The 22,374-nt window shown below is 44.7% G+C and overlaps 1 protein-coding gene across 8 annotated transcripts in view; it reads right to left on the bottom strand.

Moving 5' to 3' along the window:
* Positions 1-1,148: 1,148 nt before the first annotated feature.
* CREM (cAMP responsive element modulator) overlaps positions 1,149-22,374 on the bottom strand; it is a 36,072-nt gene continuing 14,846 nt past the window's right edge. For 2 of the 8 annotated variants that reach the window (XM_048511348.1, XM_048511346.1), the window contains exons 4-8: positions 20,951-21,048; positions 20,704-20,846; positions 19,348-19,536; positions 5,379-5,535; positions 1,740-2,314 (exon numbers count right to left, since the gene is read on the bottom strand). In XM_048511348.1, the coding sequence (XP_048367305.1) occupies positions 2,170-2,314; positions 5,379-5,535; positions 19,348-19,536; positions 20,704-20,846; positions 20,951-21,048 (732 nt within the window). In that variant the 3' untranslated portion in view covers positions 1,740-2,169. Of the gene's footprint in view, positions 2,315-5,378; positions 5,536-9,663; positions 9,837-11,595; positions 11,811-12,536; positions 12,786-19,347; positions 19,537-20,703; positions 20,847-20,950; positions 21,049-22,374 lie in introns of those variants that run through there. The other 6 variants (XM_048511347.1, XM_048511353.1, XM_048511351.1 and 3 more) reach the window with 6 other exon arrangements.

Raw genomic sequence — 22,374 nt, 5'->3', positions numbered from 1 at the left:
ATGCTGGCTCTCAGAAACAGGCAAGAGCCATAGCACTCACCATATTCAAGGGAGGGTGCACTGAGAATACAGACACTTTTACACCCTGAAGGCTAACATGCTTGTCCTGAGACAGCAATGCATTGTAAATCTTTATAACAAAAAATCACGTGTTCACATACATACAAAAGTTCTCCTTGAAACTTCTAAACCAAATAATGCTATAATATTTGACTCTTTTTTTTTCAGGACTTTACACAAGGCATGTGAGAAAGCGGTTGGCTGTAGTCCCAGAAGAGCCAGAGTCAAATATTATTATAAACAAACTACTTTGAGAGTTTTGTATATTAGAGCTATAAGAATTGGGCCATTGAAGGGATTCCGAAACGAAACACACCAGAGTTTGGACAGCCCAAACCCAAACCCAAACCCAAACATCAACCCAAACCCAAACATCATTGTGAAACGATGATAGATTATTTACAAGGTGTCAATATTAGTATTATTTACGTTGTAAGCTGATAGCATTATTTGGTTCAGAAGTTTCAAGGAGAACTTCTGTATGTATATGAACACATGCATTTTTGTTATAAAGATTTACAATGCATTGCTGTCTCAGGACAAGCGTGTTAGCCTTCAGGGTGTAAAAGTGGTTTGTCTGCATAAGGGCCATACAACAGCAAACCCTGGAGACAAAAATCGAAAGAACATATTCAGCTAATTTCCGCTAGTGTCAGCTGATCAGCTGGTGGAAGACAGAAAGATATAATTGGCAAAAGCTTTAAGTCCCAAACACCTTTCAAGTAGCAGCATTCCCCATCTCACATGCAAGGATATTTTCAGGCCTTTTATACAGTCACAGCGTGACTCTCATTGTTTACAGGTATGTGAAATACCCTTAAAGAGCAGACAAGCAGGACCTAATCCAGCAAGAAAAGTAAATCACCAATACAGGGCAGAACTTGGTGTGGTTTTTTTTAGAAGGCATATTAATTTTCAGTAACAGACTGTAAGAACCTGTGTGAGGTCTTTTTTAAAAAGGTATTTGGGGAACAGTTCCGGAGGCATGGAACTATGCGTATATTTACGACACACATGAAACACGGCCACAAAAACGCTGCACAACACCAAGCTCCTTTGCTTCAAATAAACAGCAAACACTGCAAAGATTAACCAACATGGTTCTATTTAAAAAAACTAGTTTCAACCATGGCAGTCAGTGACAGCAATACAATACTCTCTTCACAAAGCAATGAATATAAAAATATGCCATAAAGTCATTTGTAAACTAGTATTCTAATACATGTATGTCATCACATACTTTATATTTATACATAGAACTCTTTCCTGAGATACTTTGGGTGGTAGTTTCCATTTTATTGTGCCAGATGCATTATCTTTGATCACTTGAAAATACTGGTGCATGTCGGATATTACCAAAATTGCACACACACACACACACACAAAATTAACTGATGCAAATATTGGGCAGAAGAGCAGCTCTTGCAAATGTTTCGTTTTGAAGACTCGGAACACACACTGCCTTAAATCGAACTCTTTTCTGAAGGAGAAAAAGACCTGAAGTGTCAACTAAGAATCTATAAAAATGCAGCAAAGTGTTTCAGGAATGTGAGAGGCTGGAAGGAGAAGACAAATGATACAGCTGAGAAGTCATAATTCTTGCTGACTAGACATTGCCTGCAGGAGGATCTGTACATGCTGTAGCCAGTTCACAGTTTCAATATTGACAACTAGTCTGTCTTGGAAGAGCAAATGTCTTTTAAGGTTTCTAGCTCTTCTATAAGTTTCTTGTTCTGGACTTCTAACATCGCAACCCGACTCTCCAGACATTTCACATATTCTTTCTTCCGCCGCCGACATTCTTTCGCAGCTTCCCTGGAAAAAGCAGAAGCAAAGAGAGCAAACAAATACACATTTTTGGCAATCTACCGGAGGCCGGGCGTGGAGCAGAGTGTGCAGAGTGACGAAAGAGTAGCGTAACACAGAGAACGTGACGGTTTCTGATTTTTGGAATGACTCCCGGCCGTTTAGAAAACATCTAAGAAAGCGGGCATCACCAGGGCTACATCCTGCCCCTCCCCTCAAGGGCCGCGTGGCAATCTGGAGAATTGCTTCATCTCATGCCTTGATTAGCGTTCACACCAAAAGGGTCCAAAGGCCGAGCCCCAGTTACTCTCCTTTGTGACAATAAAGGTCTTTGAGGGCCTTGAGTTCCTCAATCAGAGCCCTGTTTTGCTTTTCGAGCACAGCCACTCGGTTTTCAAGGCATTTGACATACTCCTTCTTCTTCCTGCGACACTCGCGGGCAGCTTCCCTGGAACCAACACAAGGCAAATGACTACAGGAACAGCCACAAGGCAACAAGAGCCTGGATATATTTAAGAGAACCCACAACGATCAAAAGGCCACAATAAAACTGAAGGAGTCCTAAAGGGTTAAACGCACAACAGGTCACAACACAGATTCAGGCCACACGTGTCCACAGACAACACACATGTGCGGTGAGGAATAAAGCATATGCAGCGTGACAAATGATTGCAACACGGATAACTAGCATTTGCTCTTGTCAGGTGTGAATGAACCACCATTAGCAGCAAAAATCTGCATGAAAACAATTGCACAGTATGATCTAATCCAGGGGTCTGCAACCTGCGGCTCTCCAGATGTTCATGGACTACAAATTCCATCAGCCCCGGTCAGCAATTGGCCATGCCAGCAGGGGCTGATGGGATTTGTAGTCCATGAACATCTGGAGAGCCGCAGGTTGCAGACCCCCTAATTAATCTCACCTCTACCTGCTTCCGTCATATTTCATATTTACTGCTTAACTCAGCATTGAAGCACCTTGGCCTGTGCCAGGAAAGGGTTATGAAAAGAAATACCAGCAAAGATAAGCACCTTGTTCTCTTTTCACGCTGAAGTCTAAATGTCATTTTGGAATTTTGCACAAAATGAGGTCTGAAAACAAACTGACAAAGTCTTTAAACACATTCTTTAAAATGGGTATGGACTGTTATTGTTCGGGTACATGAGACCTTGAATTTTTTAAAATAAAAAGATAGTGGATGATACGAGCCCCTTGGGGATTGGGCGGTCTATAAATTTAAATAATAAATAAATAAATAAATAAATAAATAAATAAATAAATAAATAAATAAATAAAATAACTATATTCAAAGCCAAGAGTGTCTGTGACATGTAAAATAAGTGATCACAGAAACCATACAACAGCCGTTTAGGTAGGTCAGCAGAAGTGGCCTCTCCACTTGCGTTATGGGGATGAGGTTGGAGACAAAGGGCCTTCCTGACTGACTATTTAAGTTCACAGTGGAGGAGAGACTGTAACTGGAGCAACCACAATCAGACTGGCACAGCTATCATAGAAACTTGTTAAGCTACAGGAAGCCACAGTGAAACAAACTTAGAAGAAGAAGAGGACTTTGGATTTATATCCTGTCTTTCTCTCCTATAAGGAGTCTCAAAGCATACTCCCTCCCTTCTTCTCCCCACAACAGACACCTTGTGAGGTAGGTGGGGTTCACAGAGCTCAGAAGAACTGTGACTAGCCCAAGGTCACCCAGCTGGCATGTGTTAGACTGCACAGGCTAATATAGTTCCCCAGATAAGCCTCCACAACTCAAGCAGCAGAGCGGGGAATCAAACCCGGTTCTCCAGATTAGAGTGCACCTGCTCTTAACCACTACGCCACTGCTGCTCCTAGTACATGAAGCTGCTCCTATACTGAATCAGACCGTGGGTCTGTCCAGGTTAGTCTTGCCTACTCAGACTGGCAGTGGCTCTCCAAGGTCTCAGAGGTCTTTCGCACTACCTCCCGCTTGATCCTTTCAGCTGCAGATGCCGGGAATTGAACCTGGGACCTTCTGCACGCAAAGCAGATGCTCCACCCACTGAGCTATGGCCCCTCCCCATGCCTGATCTAGGCAGGGAGCGCAGCGCTGTTATTGGAAAGGGATTTTTTTAAAGTGGGGCACTCACATAAAGGAGGTTTGGAAATTCACCACGATTTGTCTATCCAGAACACATGTGTGTGTGTGGGGTGGGGGGTGGGGGGGGGAGAATCAACATATGTTGTGTTATGTTTGACTGGCTGGACATTAGAATTCAATCTGAAGAGAGAAAATGGTAATGACTGGATTAAGAGACACAGACACATCCAATGAGCAATTTAAAACAAGACATGAGAAAAAGCAATCCCACGAACACAATGTGCAACACCAAGGTTAGCTGCAGTTGACGCAGCTTTTCCTAGCAGAGCATCTACCAGCGTAAGCAGCGGGCATGCAGGAACCACACAAGGTACACAAGAGGTGACCAAACAAAGGTTAGTATATTCTGCACACCAATCGGCACCAGCCACAACGCAGAGGATAAAGCTCAAGTCTCAGACAGGCCCCATTCACAATCCTACCCTAAAATGTGTAGTCAACAGCAAACTGTACTAATTTATTTCATGAAACCTGGACAAAGCCTAAACTGAAATAAGGTTTTCATTTTTTAAAGAAACAGAAGCTTAATTAAAAGCATCAAACATGAATGACATTCTAATCTAAAGCACCAGCAGTAACAGAGAATATAAATGCATGTGCATGTTGGACAGCTCTATTACACAGATATGTTTATATTGAGCATAACATTCCATAAAGGTTTCAAGGAGAATGATAGCTTTTTAGGCTGCTATCAAACAACAATTTCTAGGGGAAACATCTTGCATAATGCGTAAGAATCCTATTACCAAAGGCCACCTTGACAACTCTTTTCAGAAAACAGAACATAATGCTGAAAATACTCTAGTTTAATCTTCGATGGCCTTTTGTGACCTGAAAAACCGTTTCTGTCTCCCTGGCGCTTGAGAGAACTGGGCTTTCTCAACAGCCATGAGGAAGGCAACCTTGTTTTTGTATCTTTATCACCACGCACTAGTCAAAGAAAAGGCAGAAAAGGAAAACCCTGAATGGAAAAGGCAGCAGCTGGCGCAGGTTGGCAGCGCTTTAACATACCAGCAGTTGTCATGCCCGTTTTCAAATCAGCTGCCACTAAGAATTTTGGGATGAGCTTTTTGGCCACAGTTACTCCAAAGACCAGAGAGATAGAGGCCTGCCAGATGACGTTAATTAAGGATACTTTAAATATCATGGCTGAGGTGATAATTAGCCACTGACCATCACAGTGCAGAGAGAGCTATGCCCACACCGCAGCAGCTACAAAAAAAGGCATGGGGGGCTTTATAGATAAGGACCCTCTTCACTTTCGCAAAAAGTCTTTTTCAGCAACAGCAACAATGATTTCTTCCTAATCTTTTCCTGCCATCCGCTCCCAAAAGTAAACACTGAACTTTGCTTGGGTTAAAACAACAGTACCTATTTTTCATAAGCCGTAGCTCCCGTTTACGCGTCGCTTCTTCTGCTAGCTGCTGCGGGCTGTGCAACGTTCCAGGGGATGCTGCCATGACAACCCCCTGAGGTAAGGCAGTGGTTGGAGTTCGGATCTGGTAAGTTGGCATGTCGCCAGTGGCAGCTGCGATTTGAAAAAGTAGACAGGTTGAGTACAACATGAAAGAACAAATCCATCGCCAAGTCCAAGAACGGAGTGGTCCATTGTGGGAGTGCTGGGGTGGGGCTTGCCTCAGCCGTCACGCCCCTCACAGTTCCCCCTTTGAAGGCCTCAGAGAGGGAACGTGTTTCCCTCACCCCCGTCTTCCTCTTCCTTCATATGAATCGCTCTCTCTGTTTCCTCCCACTCTTGGGCACAGAACTTGGGAGGGAAATGAGCCGTGGGCATCCTCCTCAGCCTCTGGCTATGGGAGTCTGAAATACCCAGCAGCCTTGATAATCTCCCCCTCCCGCCCAAGCTGTGTTATGACAGTCCTGAGCCTTGAGAGAATGCCATTTCTGTGGCAACTGACTCGATGATGTCCGGCTGTGCCTTGGCCTGCCAGCTAGTTGCTGTAGCACACTGCAGCGGCCCCTGGTACAGCTTTGGGCCAAGATCCCCTAGAACCATATTGGAGGGCCTCATTGGCTGACACCATCCATATGGTGTGCTTTGAGGCTGCAGGGGTAAAAGCATGCAAACAGCCTAGCTGCAGACACACATATGCCAGTATCGTCCCATCCTCTCATACTATTTCCAGTTGCCAGCAAAGGCCTAAACCGTGACTCTGCACGGAGTTTTCTTTGCAGCAACCCTGCATGGAGTCCCCCTTTATAGGAACCCTGACAACTGGGAACTCTCTTCTCAGTAAATAAGATTGACTGAGAGGAAACAATGAGGAAGAGAATACTGAAAACTAGTGTTAGCATCCACCTTGAGAAACCACAGTTGATTAGTCAATCAATCAATGACGCCTTTATTGGCATAAGTAGCAAAATGCAAATACATTCATATAAAAGACTGATTAAAATATGTAACAGCTACATATAAGAAGGGAATAAAACAGTTAGCAACAATGATAAAGTAAAATTAACAATATAAATTGGTCGTCAAGAGCAGAGCTACCGTAAGTTGATTAGTCACGATTTTGTATGATCATGCAATAAAGTTGCCTATATTTGCATATGAATAACAGAATGGATTTAATGGCACTTATTATTCACTTTTTATGTATGAATATGGAAACAAATATTTTTAAAGTCTACTGCTTAGTGAACTGGAGGTACTCTTTGATCAACTGAGGCTTTTCATTGGTTCATCTGATAATAAAAAGGCAGCCCTGCCAAAAATCGAACTATCCCCTTGTCAGAATCTTCCAAATACAGTAGATCAGGAAATGACTAAAACTCTTCCCTGTGCTTCTGTAGACCCCGTTATCTTCAGCAATGACAAGGCTCAACAAAGTTCAGAGGAGGCCACAACCGCATTTATCAATTGTTAATCTTTTTTAAGCTTTGGAGATAACCAACCACATCTACCGCTATGAAAAACTCAAATTCTTTTTATAAGAGTTGGCCAAGCTCTGAATAAACATGCCATAAAGCAAGGGCTTGGATGGCAATCCAGGGTGTATTTGCTCCAGCTCTGTCTGGTTCCATCCTAAAACTTGATGTCTAACTTCAGGTAACTACATAATGTCTGATGGATGCAGAGTTCTTTACTGTCTGGAGAGGAAGAAGCATTTCCCTAGACATGCAGCCATACATTATTTAACCAAACAGAACAGCTCCAAACATTCTGCCAGTGAAGTTCCAGTTTGCCTGGGTTTCTCTTATAAATTCATAGTACAGTTTGTATTAAAGACCTATCTTGTCAAGACTGATGCAAAGAAAGTTTTTTTCTTGCTGAAATGGTATTCGGAAATACGGAAATCAGCAAAAGGAATCACAGCCTCTGGATCAGATTGAGGTCCGTCTGGCTAAGCACTCTGTTTTTCCGAACAATTTCCAGCCAATTTCCAGGAATTACATAAACAGCACAAAGGTAACAGCCTTTCTCTCTTGTTTGCCTCCCTGGTGTCAATACACAACATTTATTTAACTAAAGCTAAAGAACAGTTGGAGCCAGTTTGCTAAACAGCCATTGTCCTGTAGCTTCTAGGAACATGAATGTCCCAGCTAGAAGTGTGACATTACTGGTTCAAAAACATTTAGAAGTTCTTATTGAGAGAATTAAACGAGACTCTTGAGAAAGATGCTTCTCAATTTCAGAACTGTTTATATCAGGTTCATTGTATCAACAATGGATTTCCATTTGTCTTGCTCATGAATTTGCTGATCATTGTTGTCAGAGTTCATCACCTCGTAAGGCCAGCTAAAGAAGAAAAGTTTGGATTTATACCCCAACTTTCTCCCCTGTAAGGAGGCTCAAGGTGGCTTACAAGCTCCTTTCCCTTCCTCTCCCCCACAACAGACACCGTGTGAGGTTGGTGGGGCTGAGAGAGTTTCAGAGAACTGTGACTAGCCCAAGGTCACCCAGCAGTGGCAAGAAGGAGGGAGGTCAGCCAGCTAGACATCTCAACTCTGCTCCTAGAGAAAGAAGAGGAGGAGGAAGAGGAGTCTCCTTTCTCTTTCTGAAGAACTGTGACTAGCCCAAGGTCACCCAGCAGGAATATAGGAGTGTGGAAACACATCTGGTTCACCAGATAAGCCTCTGCCAGGTGGAGGAGTAGGGAATCAAACCTGGTTCTCCAGATTAGAATCCACCTGCTCTTAACCACTATACCATGCTGGCTCTCAAAGCAGCTTACCTGGTTGTCTCAGTTGCCTCAAGTGGCAGAGTCTGGCTGGAGTAGGTGGAGTCAGATAGGAAGCCTCCTATCTACTGCCTCTGCCCCATTTCCACCTGGGAGGCACATCAGGTAAGCCTCCTCACTTCCTCACTGAGCCAGCCTCCTTTAAAGGCAATACGGCGAGCCATGTACAGCCAACCTGGCTTTCTAAAATCTACAAGGGATTCTTCTTTCTTACAAGAGTTTGGTCAACACTTTGATAGCCCTGGAAACCCTTCCAATTATTGCACTTGTACAAAGGCTTGACTCTCACAAGGGGAAGGATTTCAAGAGGGAAGGCTTGTAGGGCATATCTGGTTTGTGGTCTGTTTTTACAGAGGGATGCGGGATCAAGGAGGCTGCTCCATCTCCCAGGAGGAAGGCAGAGGCAGCTGGGCAGGCCAGGGCTGCGTCAGGCAGCCAAACGTCTTGGGCTGGCATTGCTATTGTTTCCAGCGAGCTCACAAATATGTAACTCGAAAGCTAACTCTAATTATGCGACCCAAAAGAATACTCTAAACCAAAATACAAAGTAGTGCCAGAGAGACTTGAAAAATTATGTGTTGTTCTCCTCTGCAATAAATCACTTGGATTAATGTTGACCCAGCTTGAAATGAATTGCCAAGACCCTCGGTCTATTTCACTGTTTGCCCATCAATGTAATTCAAAACAGCGTTACGCCCTTCAAAATTTGTTGAAGGCAAGGGGGCTTAGAAGGGTGGACCTCTTCATGAGGTTGTCCTTACATGAGGATGGAAAGCTGTGACTGCATCAGAAAAAACTACATGATAAGAATATACCATAATTTCAGGTACAGACTGCCTGAAAGCCATTAAAAAATGAGAAGCTATCCTTTTCCAGTGCTGGCATAGATCTTTGTCTCAGCCCACATGAACTACATTGTAGTTTGGTGATGATTAGGACATTTTTCTTAACAGATGCTTAGCGGTCATCAGTGGTGGAGCTACCAGGGAGTAGGGGGGGGGTGCATCACACACCACCAGGCGCACGGCTTTGGGTCACGTGGGGGGCAGAAAATTCCCCCTTCCCCTTCCCCCTTGTCAGCCGGCCACTCAGCTCACCACCCAGAGTGTGCACTGGGCGCACTCTGGCCCAGCTACACCTCTGGCGGTCATCAGGTAATGGAAATTCAATTCCCCAGAGGTAATGGTTCTCCACACCAGCATATAAGTGCTGAGACTTTACCCAGTGTATAGTATTTAACAGAGGGTTAGCGCAGATGAAGATAAGCAAGGGAAGTATTCAAGAGCCTACTCACATCACTTGTGAGGTTATGCTGCAACAATCTGTGATCCACCCCACCAAATGCAGCCGACCAGTCACAGAGGCCTGTCTGATACCTGTCAACTCTCTTTTTCCAGTCCCAGTCCCAGGCATAGAGCAAAATGAGCTTTATCAACCCTGATAGGTCACTTACAAACCTGGCAAGGCATATTGAGATCAGTAGGTCACAAGTCGGGTAGCCAGTTCCACAAGGCAGTAGATGTGAATCATCTGAAATTGTTCCAGACTGCTGGTGGAAAAGTGCCGTCAGGTCACAACCTCAAAGAGTTTCAAGGCAACAGATGTTCAGAGGTGGTTTGCCATTGCCTGCCTCTGCGTGGGCTGAGAGAGTTTTGAGAGAACTGTGACTGGTTGCAGCAGGCTTCAAGTGGAGAAGCAGAGAAAACAAACCCGGTTCTCCAGATTTAGAGTCCACCATGTTTAACCACTACACAGCACTGACTCTTTGTTCAATATTAAATAAAGACTACTCACTTTTCCCAGGGAGGATCCCTATTATTACAGAGTACTACACAGGGCTAGAATGTTTTGTACATTAAGATGGAAAAATCACTGGATGTTCACTTGGGCACTCATGTCGAAAGAACGCTATAAGGAGGACGGTCAATTTCTGAATGGCAAAATTCCGTGAGTCAAACCTCACTGCTGCTAAACACACTTAACAGCCAAATGCAAGTAAATATCAAAAGGGGGCTTTTCTTTTTCTCTTTCATCACATGTGGCAACCAGGTAAATAGTTCTGCTGCCCGTACTAGCTGCTGGGAAACTTCCAAAACACGACTGCCAGATACTACACTTTAAACCCAGACCTCATTAAGGCTAGAGGCCTCGCTGAGCCCTTCGGGGGAGGGCGGTATATAAATTTGATGAAAAAAAAGAAAAGAAATAATGATGCTAACAAACTAATATAGCAGTTCAAGACAAGGGGGGTATTTCAGCTTGTTATTCCCGACTAGCTAAGTCTTGGGGATGGACTCCAGCAATTGAGGGTGGGGGGGCTTTTGCCTTTGTGCCAGGCATGACAACTATCTGGAGGTGTCTGGCTGGTTGCTGTAGGAAACAGGGTGCTGAACAAAAAAGATCATCAAACTGATCTAGTAAGGCTGCTTTTAAAGTTCGAAACATTTGATTGCTTTTGCTTTTAATCCTCTCTGGTTTTTTCCTCGCTGCTGGGAATCTACCATAAAATGCAAACAGTGGTAACATTTTGATCTGCTTAGAGGAAGTCTGGTTGATTTCTAGTCTTTCAGTGGGGTTCAATCACATTGCAAATGGGTGAGGCTGAAGTTCTCAACCATTATGTTTTTCTGCCTGCATCTCCACCCCGACATATCACAAAGTTTCGGCACGGTTCAGTATTAGAAATGCAATATTTGCCAATGGTATCTCGAACAAACTATTACAAGTCCTCTTAGAAAAGCGCTTGAACCGCAAGCCCAGAAGACAGAGGATGAACTAAAGTAAACAAATGGAATTCCAGAACCCCCTGGCATTGTGCAACCTTAGTTAAATCTGCTGTCAAATTGAGCAAATTCTGCAATTGAAACAGAGCAGGGGAGGGGGATGAAATGAGTATCGATTCTATGAACTATCTAAACCATAATCAGTAATATAACTGTAAAAAAAAACCCCAACCCAAATAAACACCCCGGTCTACAAAAAAGTGCAACTTCCATAATCAATCAATGACCAACGATCAATTTGAACACTGGGAGCAAAGGAAGTGTAAAATTCTATCAGAGAGAAGAACCAGAAGTGATACTACAAAACAGGAAAAGCAGCTTCACCAGGGTTGCCAACTTCCAGATGGTGGCTGGATAGCTTCCTCTATTACAACTGATCTGTAGGTGACCAAGATCAGTTCACCTGGAAAAAATGCACACTTTGGAAGATGGATTCCACTGCATTATACCCCACTGAAGCCCCACCCCCTTCCCAAGCCCCACCTTCCCCAGGGTTTACCCCCCAAACCTCCAGGAATTTCCCAACCCAGAGGTGGCAACCTTAAGCTTCCCTCCCTCCCCCCCACCCACCCACACCTGAACTATCAGAAGGATTACCAACTTTACCCGAGTCTGCTATGCAGCTCCTAGTTCTCCTGTCCCCATGAGGCTGCAATCTTCAGGTATGGCTTTCAAGAAGAGCCTGCCATTCAGATCAAAACAAAACAGATTACGCAAACCAGAGCTCCTTCGCTGAAAAAGACAGCCCGGCTGCCGAAAAACACTGTGCAAAGTGCCAGGGGCACCAGCGAGAGCAGGAAGGAACTGACTAAATCACAGCATGACTCGTGACTGACGTCAATGTGTATTTTGTTTGTGGAGTTTAACTTTTCCAGCCTGTCAACCGAAACGCGATTCCAGGAAATCTCAATGACGTCAGCCCTCCTGAACTCAATGAGCAGTGGAAGGGACCATTTTCAAGTGCCGGAGGAAATAAAGGAATAAGGATCACAACAGAGTTAGCAGAACGTCCGCTGAGAGTTAAGAGCGTTCGCCGCTCCGTTTCACTCCTGCCCTTTGGATCTTTGGGAAGTGAATGTAATAACTACAGGGCTGATTACACAACTCCACAGAGCGTGTCTCACAACTCCACTCCAACTGCTCAAAGCCAAAGAAGAAATTTTCCAGGTCTCTCCAGCCAAAGCAAAGAGAATGCCTCTACCGCCACTGCAAGGACAGGTTGGTCGTTCCATTTCTCACAACAAGGGCTGCTTCAACGCTCAGCTAAGGAAAGGAAAAGCCCCAGAAGGAAACTAGTCAGTTCCCTTTAAAATGCTGCAGCAGCTTGGGAAATAAGAAAACAAGGCACACTTTCAAAAAGAAATTAAAACTGTGCTCGGCAAGTAAATGCTGCATGTATCAGCACTGCCGGCTGTCTTAGCTAAACGTACAGCGATTCTGCACGCTGCTTGGTTACACCCCCACTGAAATTAACGAGATTCCACCAAACTTAATGCCTAAGCCAGCCTGCGTGTCTTCTTTTAAAAGGAGCTTACAGAATCACCTACCGGTCTCATCCCGAGTAACAGCCATGGCAGCCTCTGCTCAGAGACTCCTCTACCACCAGCCGAACAAGAAATGGTCCAAACAAGCAGGCATGTGCAAGATTACAAAGCTCCACCGCTGACATCATAATGACCTCACTAGCCTACCCTGTCATTAATGTGTTTTCTGACTGGAACGGCTGGTTGAAAAGGCAGCCCAGGAAAGAACCATTACTAACAAACAACGGCTTCGTCTTCTTACATCTCCCTCGCCTGGCTTTCTCCAGCGGTACAAAAGCACACGCAAACCCCAGGGAGCCAGCTGCAAATCAGACGCGTCTGTTGGCTGGGCTGAAGCGAGTTCAGCGTGGATGCTTCTCAAAGCTAGGTTTTCAAAACTGTCCTGGGGAACATAAATGAAATCTCTTGTCTGAGGGGCAGAGAGGCAGGACAAGAACTGTTTTGTTTTAAGCCCTATTCCAAGGTGTTTTGTATACATTCTCGCTGCTCAACTACTTCATGTGTGTTTTACTTTCCCGACAGTAGGGCGAGTTTTCCCCATCAAGTTCCCCCTTGACATAAAATAAACATGCCATCAAGTGATAAAAACTGCATGCCTCAAGGCAGTGAATAGAGTTACTCGCCACAACTCCTCCTCATTTTTCCTCCGTTTATTTTCCGTATGGACAGGGAAGATGGTTCTGTCACACTACTTTGTCTATCCCGCAACCCCACAAATGCATTATGATTGTCCCATCGCCATCCCCAGTCACACTACTGAGAATACACTTGGAGGAATACACTGCTGTAAAATTGCACAAATTGAGTACTGTTATTAAAAGAAACCACGTGGCATAGTGGTTAAGTGCTTGCACTGCCACTCACATGGTCAGGAGCTCAAGCCCCCTGTGAGTCAGATATCCTGGCAGCTGGCTCATGGTCAACTCAGCCATCCATCCATTTCTTGGTCGGTAAATGAGTACCTAGCACACAGCTAGGGGGTAAAGAATAGCCGGGGAAAGCAATGGCAAACTGCCCCACAAAAACGGCTTGCATATAAAATCACTGCTCGCAGTGGTACCCCAGGGTCAGACATGACTGAAGGGGAAACTTTATTTTTTTATTAAAAGAAAGCAATTTTATTCCTTTCTTTTATGGAACTAGCACAACCCTTTGCCTTTCAACAGCTGTTATAGGGAGACCAATGAAGATCAGAATGGGGGCGTATTAAACCAACCATTCAAACACCAATTCTGGCAATTCCGGTTTCCTTCACCACCACCACAGACATTTAACCACAGGCTTTCTGCTAGAGCTACTAGAGAAGGTGTACCTACCCACTGAATGGCTGGCCAGTAGTAACTGAGTATTAAATTAGGCTGGAGCAGGGGTAGGGAACCTGCGGCTCTCCAGATGTTCAGGGACTACAATTCCCATCAGCCTCTGTCAGCATGGTCAATTGGCCATGCTGGTAGGGGCTGATGGGAATTGTAGTTCCTGAACATCTGGAGAGCCGCAGGTTCCCTACCCCTGGGCTGGAGGATCAGCTAGTGTTTTAATGCTGTTTCTCCTCAGCTCTTTGAACCAGACGATACAAATTACTTTCAGGTAGACTGCAACTACCTAATGGGAAAAAATTCAATATAGCAACTTGGATCCAAACCGGAGTTCTTTGCTGATCCCTCCTCACTGCAGTGAACAGCCTGGAGACCAAGCCCTACGAGGAAAGGCTGAAAACTTGGGAGTTTTGTCTGGAAAAGAGGAGATTGAGGGGGAACATGATTGCTCTCTTTATGTATTTGAAGGGGTGTCACTTAGAGAAGGGCAGGGAGCTGTTCCTCTTGATAGTTGTTTATAGGACTTGCGATAGTGGGTTTAAATTACAGAAAGGTTCTGTCTGGATATTGGGGAAAATCTGTTTATAGTGAGAGTAGTTCAACAGTGGAATCAGCTGCCTTGAGAGGTGATGAGTTCCAGAGGCTTAACAAGGGGGGGGGGTGCCCGGTGCACTGGTGCATCCTCTGCCCCTGCCACACCTCTGCCCTGGAGCGCCCCTGCCTCTGGAACTATGCCCTGGAGCTCCCCCCTCAAGCAGAAGCTGGATGAACAATTCTCAGGAATGCTTGAAGATGCCCTGCATTGAGTGGCAGGTTGGACAAGATGGCCCCTTCCAACTCCACAATTCTATGAGCAGCCACGGAACATCAGGAGACTCCCAAGATCGAGGACATGGTGAAGAAGGCTTCAGCCAGAAGGTTGATCAATGGTTCTGTACTCCCCAGGTGTGAACTCTTGTTCAGCTCATTCACATGGCAAGTGCGAGGGTGGAAGAATTTCCGCATCATTCCCAAGGGTACTTCAGCCTTCAGAAGCAGCTTTGTAGGAAGAGCAGGGGGCTCTAAGGGCAAATGAAGATCTCCAATTCATTGGTGACTCCACTCGCCTTTGCCAGTGAGGTCTCTCAGAGCAAGGCCCTCAAAAATTGCTATTTGCTGACAAGCAGCAAACTTCACTCCACTAGTCTTGGTCTGGACCAAGTCAAGGACATGTTCAAAGCAGCAAAACCGTTGCTCCTTACTCACCGGAAGGCAACTGGGGGCGGTCTCTGTTTTTCTTCTCAGTGCTAAACATCACAAAATGAAAAGCATGCTGCAAATGGGATCCGTGCATCTAGCCTCCTATCTCCTCTGCAGCGCTTGGCAGAACATACTGCCTGTTTAGTAGAACAAACTGTATGTTCATAAGATGCTGTTTTCCTTCCCTCAACAACCAACAATGCGTAGCTGTGGTGGCAGAAACCCGCTCAGAGAATGTTGTAATACAGGGGGTGAGTAGTGCCAGATGTTATGGAGGGCGAAGGGGAATGGGTTGCCATTTTCAGTGGCAGACAGATATTTTCTGCACCGGCTTGTTTGGCTCTCAGCTGGGGAGAACACAACAAGGCACTTGGTCGATTATGCACAAAGCATCTGCTGCCCAGTGGGAGAAAAAATGTGTGTTGCCGCAAGACTTCTTGTACAGACGTATTTCCTCAAGCCCCGCTTTCACTTTTTATTCTCACTGAGGCAAGCAAGGCCACTTCCAGCATGAGTTTATTTTTGCTTCGCATCCAGAGCAGGCAGATTTGCCAGAGGACACAGCTTTGCCCCGAACCTTTTCCCTCTGCCCACTTCCTTGTGCAGCTTTGCATGCTTGCTCCTCCACCCCTCTAAACACCTGTATCGATACATTGACAGGAACAACACAAGCAGGGCCTCTTTCTGGCTCCAGCCCCCTCCCCCACTCTTGCTTTTGCACTTTCTGATGATCGGGAAGGCATTTTTAAAAAACTTTCTTTCAGACAAGCTTCTATTTGAAAAACAAGCCCCCCCCCCCCCAGCAAAGGAACAACACGAGCAGGGTATATTTTATCTCCACCCCACCTCCCCTGCTCTGCTTCAATGATTGGGAGGGCTTTTTACAACTTTATTTCAAAACAATTTTCCTGGCTGCAGCAGCAGACAGAGACAGAGAGACAGACAGAGAGAGAGTGTGTGTAGAGGGGAAGAAAGAGGGATCTAGCACATGGTCCCCTTCTTCAGCAGCGTGTGATCCAGGAAATGGCTTTCCTTCTTTCTCTGGGGCAGGGGAGTTATATTGGGGCGGGGAAGTTATACAAATTTCCTAAAATATCGATCTTAAAACATGGATTTGCTTGCTATCACGGTTATATCAATATAAATGCAATTTAAAGAGCTTTAACAAAGTCCTTTATCTTGCAATTATGGGTGCGATCAGATCTAATTATGGGTATGATTAGATCTAATTATGGGTGTGATTAGATCTGTGCCTTTAAGAGGAGCTGATGTGCGGAGTTAAGAGAACTAGGAAAAGCTGCAGAGACTCATTGAGACCAGTAAGCTAGCTGGGCAGGAAGAATGGCTCCTCAAGTGTAAACAGAAAAAAGCAAGGAGACCCCTCTGCCAGCCCACTGCCCACTGAAGGACCCGGAGGTAAGCGTTCTCTGCATAATGGGCCACTCTTCACTAAAGAGGCAGTAAGAAGACTACAAACGCGAAGGACTTTACCGCTTAAATTAATGTGGAAATTCTTTCCATTTCATTGAATTTTTTTAGAGTCTGATGTTAACTGAACCTACCTGTTCGTTCAAATTCCTTACACAAAACAAGCTGTCAGTCCACTTGATCATTTTAATGGTTTGTTTGTTTGAGCTCCAACTAAATGAAATCCTACTATTTCAAAACTGGATTACCAGTGCCTAAAATAAAGTTACTGAAACATTCATGAATAACACCTGCTAAAAAAAACTGCTGACTAAAATCACAGAAATCCATTTGCTTTCGTGATATCAACTACAAGATGCCCAGGGCAATTAGTATAATAACTCCTTCCAGAAGAGAAATACTGAGCAACTAGTCAACTTGTCTCATTAGCTAGCCTGCTCAAGCCCATTTCAGCAAAGCAATTTACAGACCAAATATAAAAGAGTAATAGGACAGGGACCAATCCCATCCCCATGAATTGGCTGCAACACAGAATTGACTAAAATGGAAGAGGGACCTCAATTCATGAGATTTGTCCTAGATGCCTGAGGATTTATAATCCTGGCTTCTGCCAGAGTTTTGTCAGGAGAGGATCAAGGGATATTAGATATGCACAAGATAAACTTCATGTCTCCAATTACCTATGCACAGGCAAAACGAGTGTCAGCAATGATATTGCAATACAGCGTCTGTTTTTTGCTGTTAGTGCAATGAAGGTATATTAACTTTATACATAGGTGTACTGCAATTTATCATTTGTACGTGCCAGTACACAAAATTGCATGCTGTATTGCTCTGGTTATGGCAATTTTATTGAAGAAGAGTTTTGGATTGATATCCCACCTTTCTCTCCTGTAAGGAAACTCAAGGTAGCTTACAAGCTCCTTTCCCTTCCTCTTCCCACAACAGACCCCTTGTGAGGTAGGTGGAGCTGAGAGAGATCTGGAGAACTGTGACTAGCCCAAGGTCACCCAGCAGGAATGTAGGAGTGCAGAAACACATCCGGTTCACCAGATAAGCCTCTGCCACTCAGGTGGAGGAGTGGAGAATCAACCCCGGTTCTCCAGATTAGAATCCACCTGCTCTTAACCACTACACCTTGCTGGCTCTCTACTGAAACAAGGTTCATCAGTTATGTACAGTTTTGACAGCATCTGAATTAAATGTTTCTTCCAGTTCTTCATTTGAGAGTCTGTTAAACAATATTATTAGATTCTTTCTCTCTTTTTTTGGCTGTATATATTAATTGAGAACATTTCTATGCCCACCTCTCCAGGAAATCTACTTGAGGTAGGGATGTCAGCCTCCAGGTGAGACACGGGGATCCCTCAGAATGGCAGCTCATCTCCAGACTATAGAAAACAGTTCCCCTGGACACGATACATGCTTTGGAGGGTGGACTCTACAGAACTGTACCCACTTAGGTTCATGTCCTCCCAAGGCTCCATCCCTAAATCCCCAGGTATTTCCCAACCTGGATGTGGCAATTCCATCCCCCATCTCCTGTCAGTAGCAGTGAGGGACCTGTTAACCTAAAATTGAGGCAGCTTCCTTCAGCATTACTGAGTACATGATATAAATACTGCTCTCAGCTTTCTTGCATGTTTCTCCAACCTACATCCATACTTTCTTACTATCTTACTTCCTAAGAAAACTAAGGAATGCTACAATCGTTAAGATTTAAGTTTACAAAACGTATATCTAAAAAAGTCAGACAACACATATTTCAGAAGAGCATATCAGGAAGTTTGACTTGGATACAGTTTCTTATCGGTCGCACATTCAGAGGCAAACCAATGCTTGTTATCATGCAGTGTGTGAAAAGGCTTAGAACACCAACGGTATGCGCATTTTCACATTTTTAGTTACAAAAGCCATTTAATTTAGTTTGTAAAAACTGGAATCTGCAAACCTATTAACAAAAACTCTTCTAATAATTAGTGTTATGGCAGTTATTTGTTCTACTGAACATTACTAATTGTTATGTACCTATTTTTTTCTTCTTACAAATATTCACCCAGCATAAATCAATCCTTGATGAAGGCAGGCATGTTTTTAAAAAAAACTGGTTTTTTTATCCTTGGCTTTGTGAAGCGCTTTGCCATCAAAAAACCACACCATAAATTACAGTGCAATCCAGTTTGGGGGGCGGGGGTAGTGCTGCGGTGGTCGGAGGTGGCAAAGCAAAGGCAGTGCCGCAAGCATTCAAAAGGGCGTTGGGTGGAACAGAAGGGGGGGGGGACTTGAAATTCCTCCCATCACCTAATTGCCCCATTGCCAATAATGACTTACATGTCATTCGGGGGCTGGTGCTCCTGGGCTGGAACGCCAGTGGAATCCCTCGCCCACCCTCCCATAGGCCAGTATCTGAACGGATGCTGGTGTTGCTCCGTGGCAGCCCTGACTTCTGGGTTTTACTGCCTTTGCCACCTCCACTGGTGAAGGTGCCCCATGCGGCGGGGTCATCTCCACCAGTGAAGGTATCCCTTGCGCCAGTGGAGGACACAAATGCGTTGGCGCAGCCCTTCACCGCTCCCTATGAGAATTCAGCCTCTCTCCCCATCTGGAGTGGGCTGCACAAAACAATGGAAAGCCACATGCTTTTTGTTGATACTTCACAATTAATACACCAAATTAAAAGCAAATCCTCTTCGCCAACTAGCAGTGCGATGCCAAGCAGAGCTGCATTGTTAAATCTGCTGATGTTAATAAGCTTAGAAGGACATAACTCTCTTTAGGATTGCTCTGCAAATATCACAAGGAAAACACTCTCGAAGAGAAAATAATGTTACCTTGGACAACAACTTGACTCCCAGGTACAAAGAACTGTTGTGTGCCATCGGGTGTTTGAGCTGCATATTGTACAATGGTAGCACCGGGCTGAGGAGCTCCTGAGTTTGTCATGGTCAATGTTTGCAACCCCTGAACGCCATCAGATGTTGGATTAGATATCTGGATTGCTCCTCCCTGGGCTATAGCAACTAAACAAAAGCAACAACAATGTCAGACCACAGACAGAAGAGTCTAAAACAGGGCAGTCAGCCAGCTGGCCAGGTTCGGATGAGTAACCGCGTTAATCTGTAGCAGCAAAACAAAATTTGAGTCCAGTAGCACCTTAGAGATCAACAATATTCTCCAGGATATAAGCCTTTGCAAGTCAAAGCTCACTTTGTTAGATATCCTGGAAAACTCTGTTAGTCTTTCAGGTGGCACTGAATTCTGTTCCACGGCACATTTGCGTGTCTTGAGTGCTACCAAGGTGCCAACATCAATGATTAATTCAACACTCTTTGGAAATGCTGAGACTACCACCTCCCTATTTACAGCCCTCTACAAGGGCAAGTAATGCTGCTGTTTCTCTGGATTAGAGGGGACTGATAGATCCAACCATACCCAATGGGAGAAATACCCAAACTATCTTCCTTCAGAGGAGGTAACCTGTTGCATACCTATGCACCTGTGCTCTGTGTATGCCTCCTTTAATAGGAGGTAAAGGTAATGCATGGCTCCAATGTCAATTCAGAAAAGCAGAGTGACTCAGCTGTCAGAAGATTGAGACACCCTGTTCAATCTCTACCACCCCTTTCCCACAAACTGGGCGACACTTCCGCAATCAGGGTACCACTTTGCTTCACGCTCTGAGGCAATAAATATTTCCCTGAAAAAAAGTGGTAGATGCCATCAGACCAGTGCTTTCCAAACTTATGACAGCTGAGCCAAACTGCAGTCCACTTGCACAGAAGGCAACCTGTGAACTTTCCACTATGCACAGCACCTTGCTGCTCGTCCTAGACTCCTTTTCAAAAACAGTCCACAACTTAAAACTCCCTCTTGCTTCTTCACCACAAAAGGCAAAGGAACTTTTGTCTTGATACCAGCTGCATCAAAGTTTACTTGTAGCCGGGGTGGCATGACAACTGTTTGTTTTTTAAGACAGAACGGGATAGGATACACAGCACTGAGTCACTGTGGGCCTGCTTATCTGCAAAACCTAGTCCCACTGAAGTAAATGTAAGCTTTAATGCAGAACTTTCCCACCCTCTTTTTGTTTTTTTTTCCTCAATAGTAACGAGTGTCCAAACTGCATTAAAGGTCTTTCTAAGAACAACAAAATTAAACAACTGCTCTGATAGAATGGAAATACATACTGTACTGTCCAGTGCTGGTCTGGTAAAGGCTGGTTGGCACTGCCATGGTGGGAACGCCAGAGGGTGCTCCTTCTTCCTCTGGCTTTCCTTCTTCAATCTTAGTGACCCCAGGAGCATCAGAAGAAAGATCATTCAGAATTTTCCTGACACAAAGAAAGATAGGACGGGTTTAAGAATCTGACTCCTGAAGGCTGGCTGATTTTTAACAAGAAAGCAAAGACTGACACAGCTTCAAAGCAGAACTGACCGGTACGAAGGCCTCCTTGAGAGTATTTCCCCACGCTTCTGAGAATCAATTACAACCTCCGATTCTGTAGATTCATCTGCGCTGGTTGCAGATACTACCTATAAGAAGAACACAGCCAAGGAAGTTCATGCAGAAGTTATGGCTACAGTCAGTACAAGGTGCAGTTCTAAGGGTTTTTCTGTCAGAACTGTGCACAACCACTGCTCAAGCCCGAGCAAGGAATCCTGGCTTCTAGTATTAGTGGTCTCCAAAAGCTCTTTGCCATTGTAAAAGTGTTACATAGATGATGGAGAGTGGCAACAATATCTAATGATCTATTTAGAACGCTGATAGTCCCCCAGCTTTCTCTCTGAGAAAAGACCATGGCTGCAGGTGAACGTACACAGCAACTTCCCCATTGTTTCCACTCTGAATGTGCCCAAAGTATCTCTCCTCCTTCAGAAAGAAACTTAATTAGTGCTGCTTGCTATGTGCTGCAGGAAGCCTCAGGTTCACTGCTGAGCATCTCTCGTTGAACAATCTCAGGTAGCTGATGAGCGTAACAGAGGAGTGGTCGGACTCAGTATCAGCCAGTTGTACATTATCAGAATGGATATAGGATACAGAAAATGGGAAGATTATTTACTTACAACATTTTTGTAGTCTTGCTACCCAAATTAGGGCCCCCAGGGTGATGAACAACCAAAAACATTCAAAACAGCTTTTTAAAAAGCAGCTTTTACAGTACTGGCCCCTACCTGGTGGAACAGGCTCCCGGGTGAGATCAGGGCCCTGCGAAACTTACAGAGTTTCCGCAGGGCCTGCAAAACGGACCTGTTCCGCCAGGCATTTGGCCAGCCGGGGTAATATCGACTTTTCGCCATATAATGAACATCTGACCTCCAGTGGGTACAAGTAAGGGGAAGGGGTAGGAGCTGAAGCCATCTGTAAGTTATAACGGTTCTTATTAATCGGATATTGGTGGTTGTTAATTGTTTTAATTGTTTTTATGGCTAATGTTGGGTACCGCCCTGAGCCCTTCGGGGGAGGGCGGTATATAAAATTGATGAAATAAATAAATAAATAAAATACATTAATATGCTGCCATTGGCAAATGACAATGATACAGGGAAACAGCCATATCTCCCTATGGAGAGAATGAGATAGGCTTGGTGCCACATCCATCTCATCTCAGGTGATGGGAGCACCCAAAACAGGGCCCATGAAGATGATAGTAGAAACCAGGCAGGTTCATATGGGAGCAAGCAGCCCTTGAGGTATTCTAGTTTGTTTGTTTGTTTGTTTATTATTTAGTTTTCTATACCGCCCTATCCCCAGGGGGCTCTGGGCGGTGTACAACATAGTTCTGAGACATATGGGGCTTCAGAGGTCAATAGGAGCACCCTGAATTAGGCCCTGAAAAAACCCCGAGAGCCAGTGTTGGT

This window comes from Sphaerodactylus townsendi, linkage group LG11, assembly GCF_021028975.2.
Source record: "Sphaerodactylus townsendi isolate TG3544 linkage group LG11, MPM_Stown_v2.3, whole genome shotgun sequence".
Taxonomy (NCBI): domain Eukaryota; kingdom Metazoa; phylum Chordata; class Lepidosauria; order Squamata; family Sphaerodactylidae; genus Sphaerodactylus; species Sphaerodactylus townsendi.
This window is presented reverse-complemented; position numbering and strand designations above follow the sequence as displayed.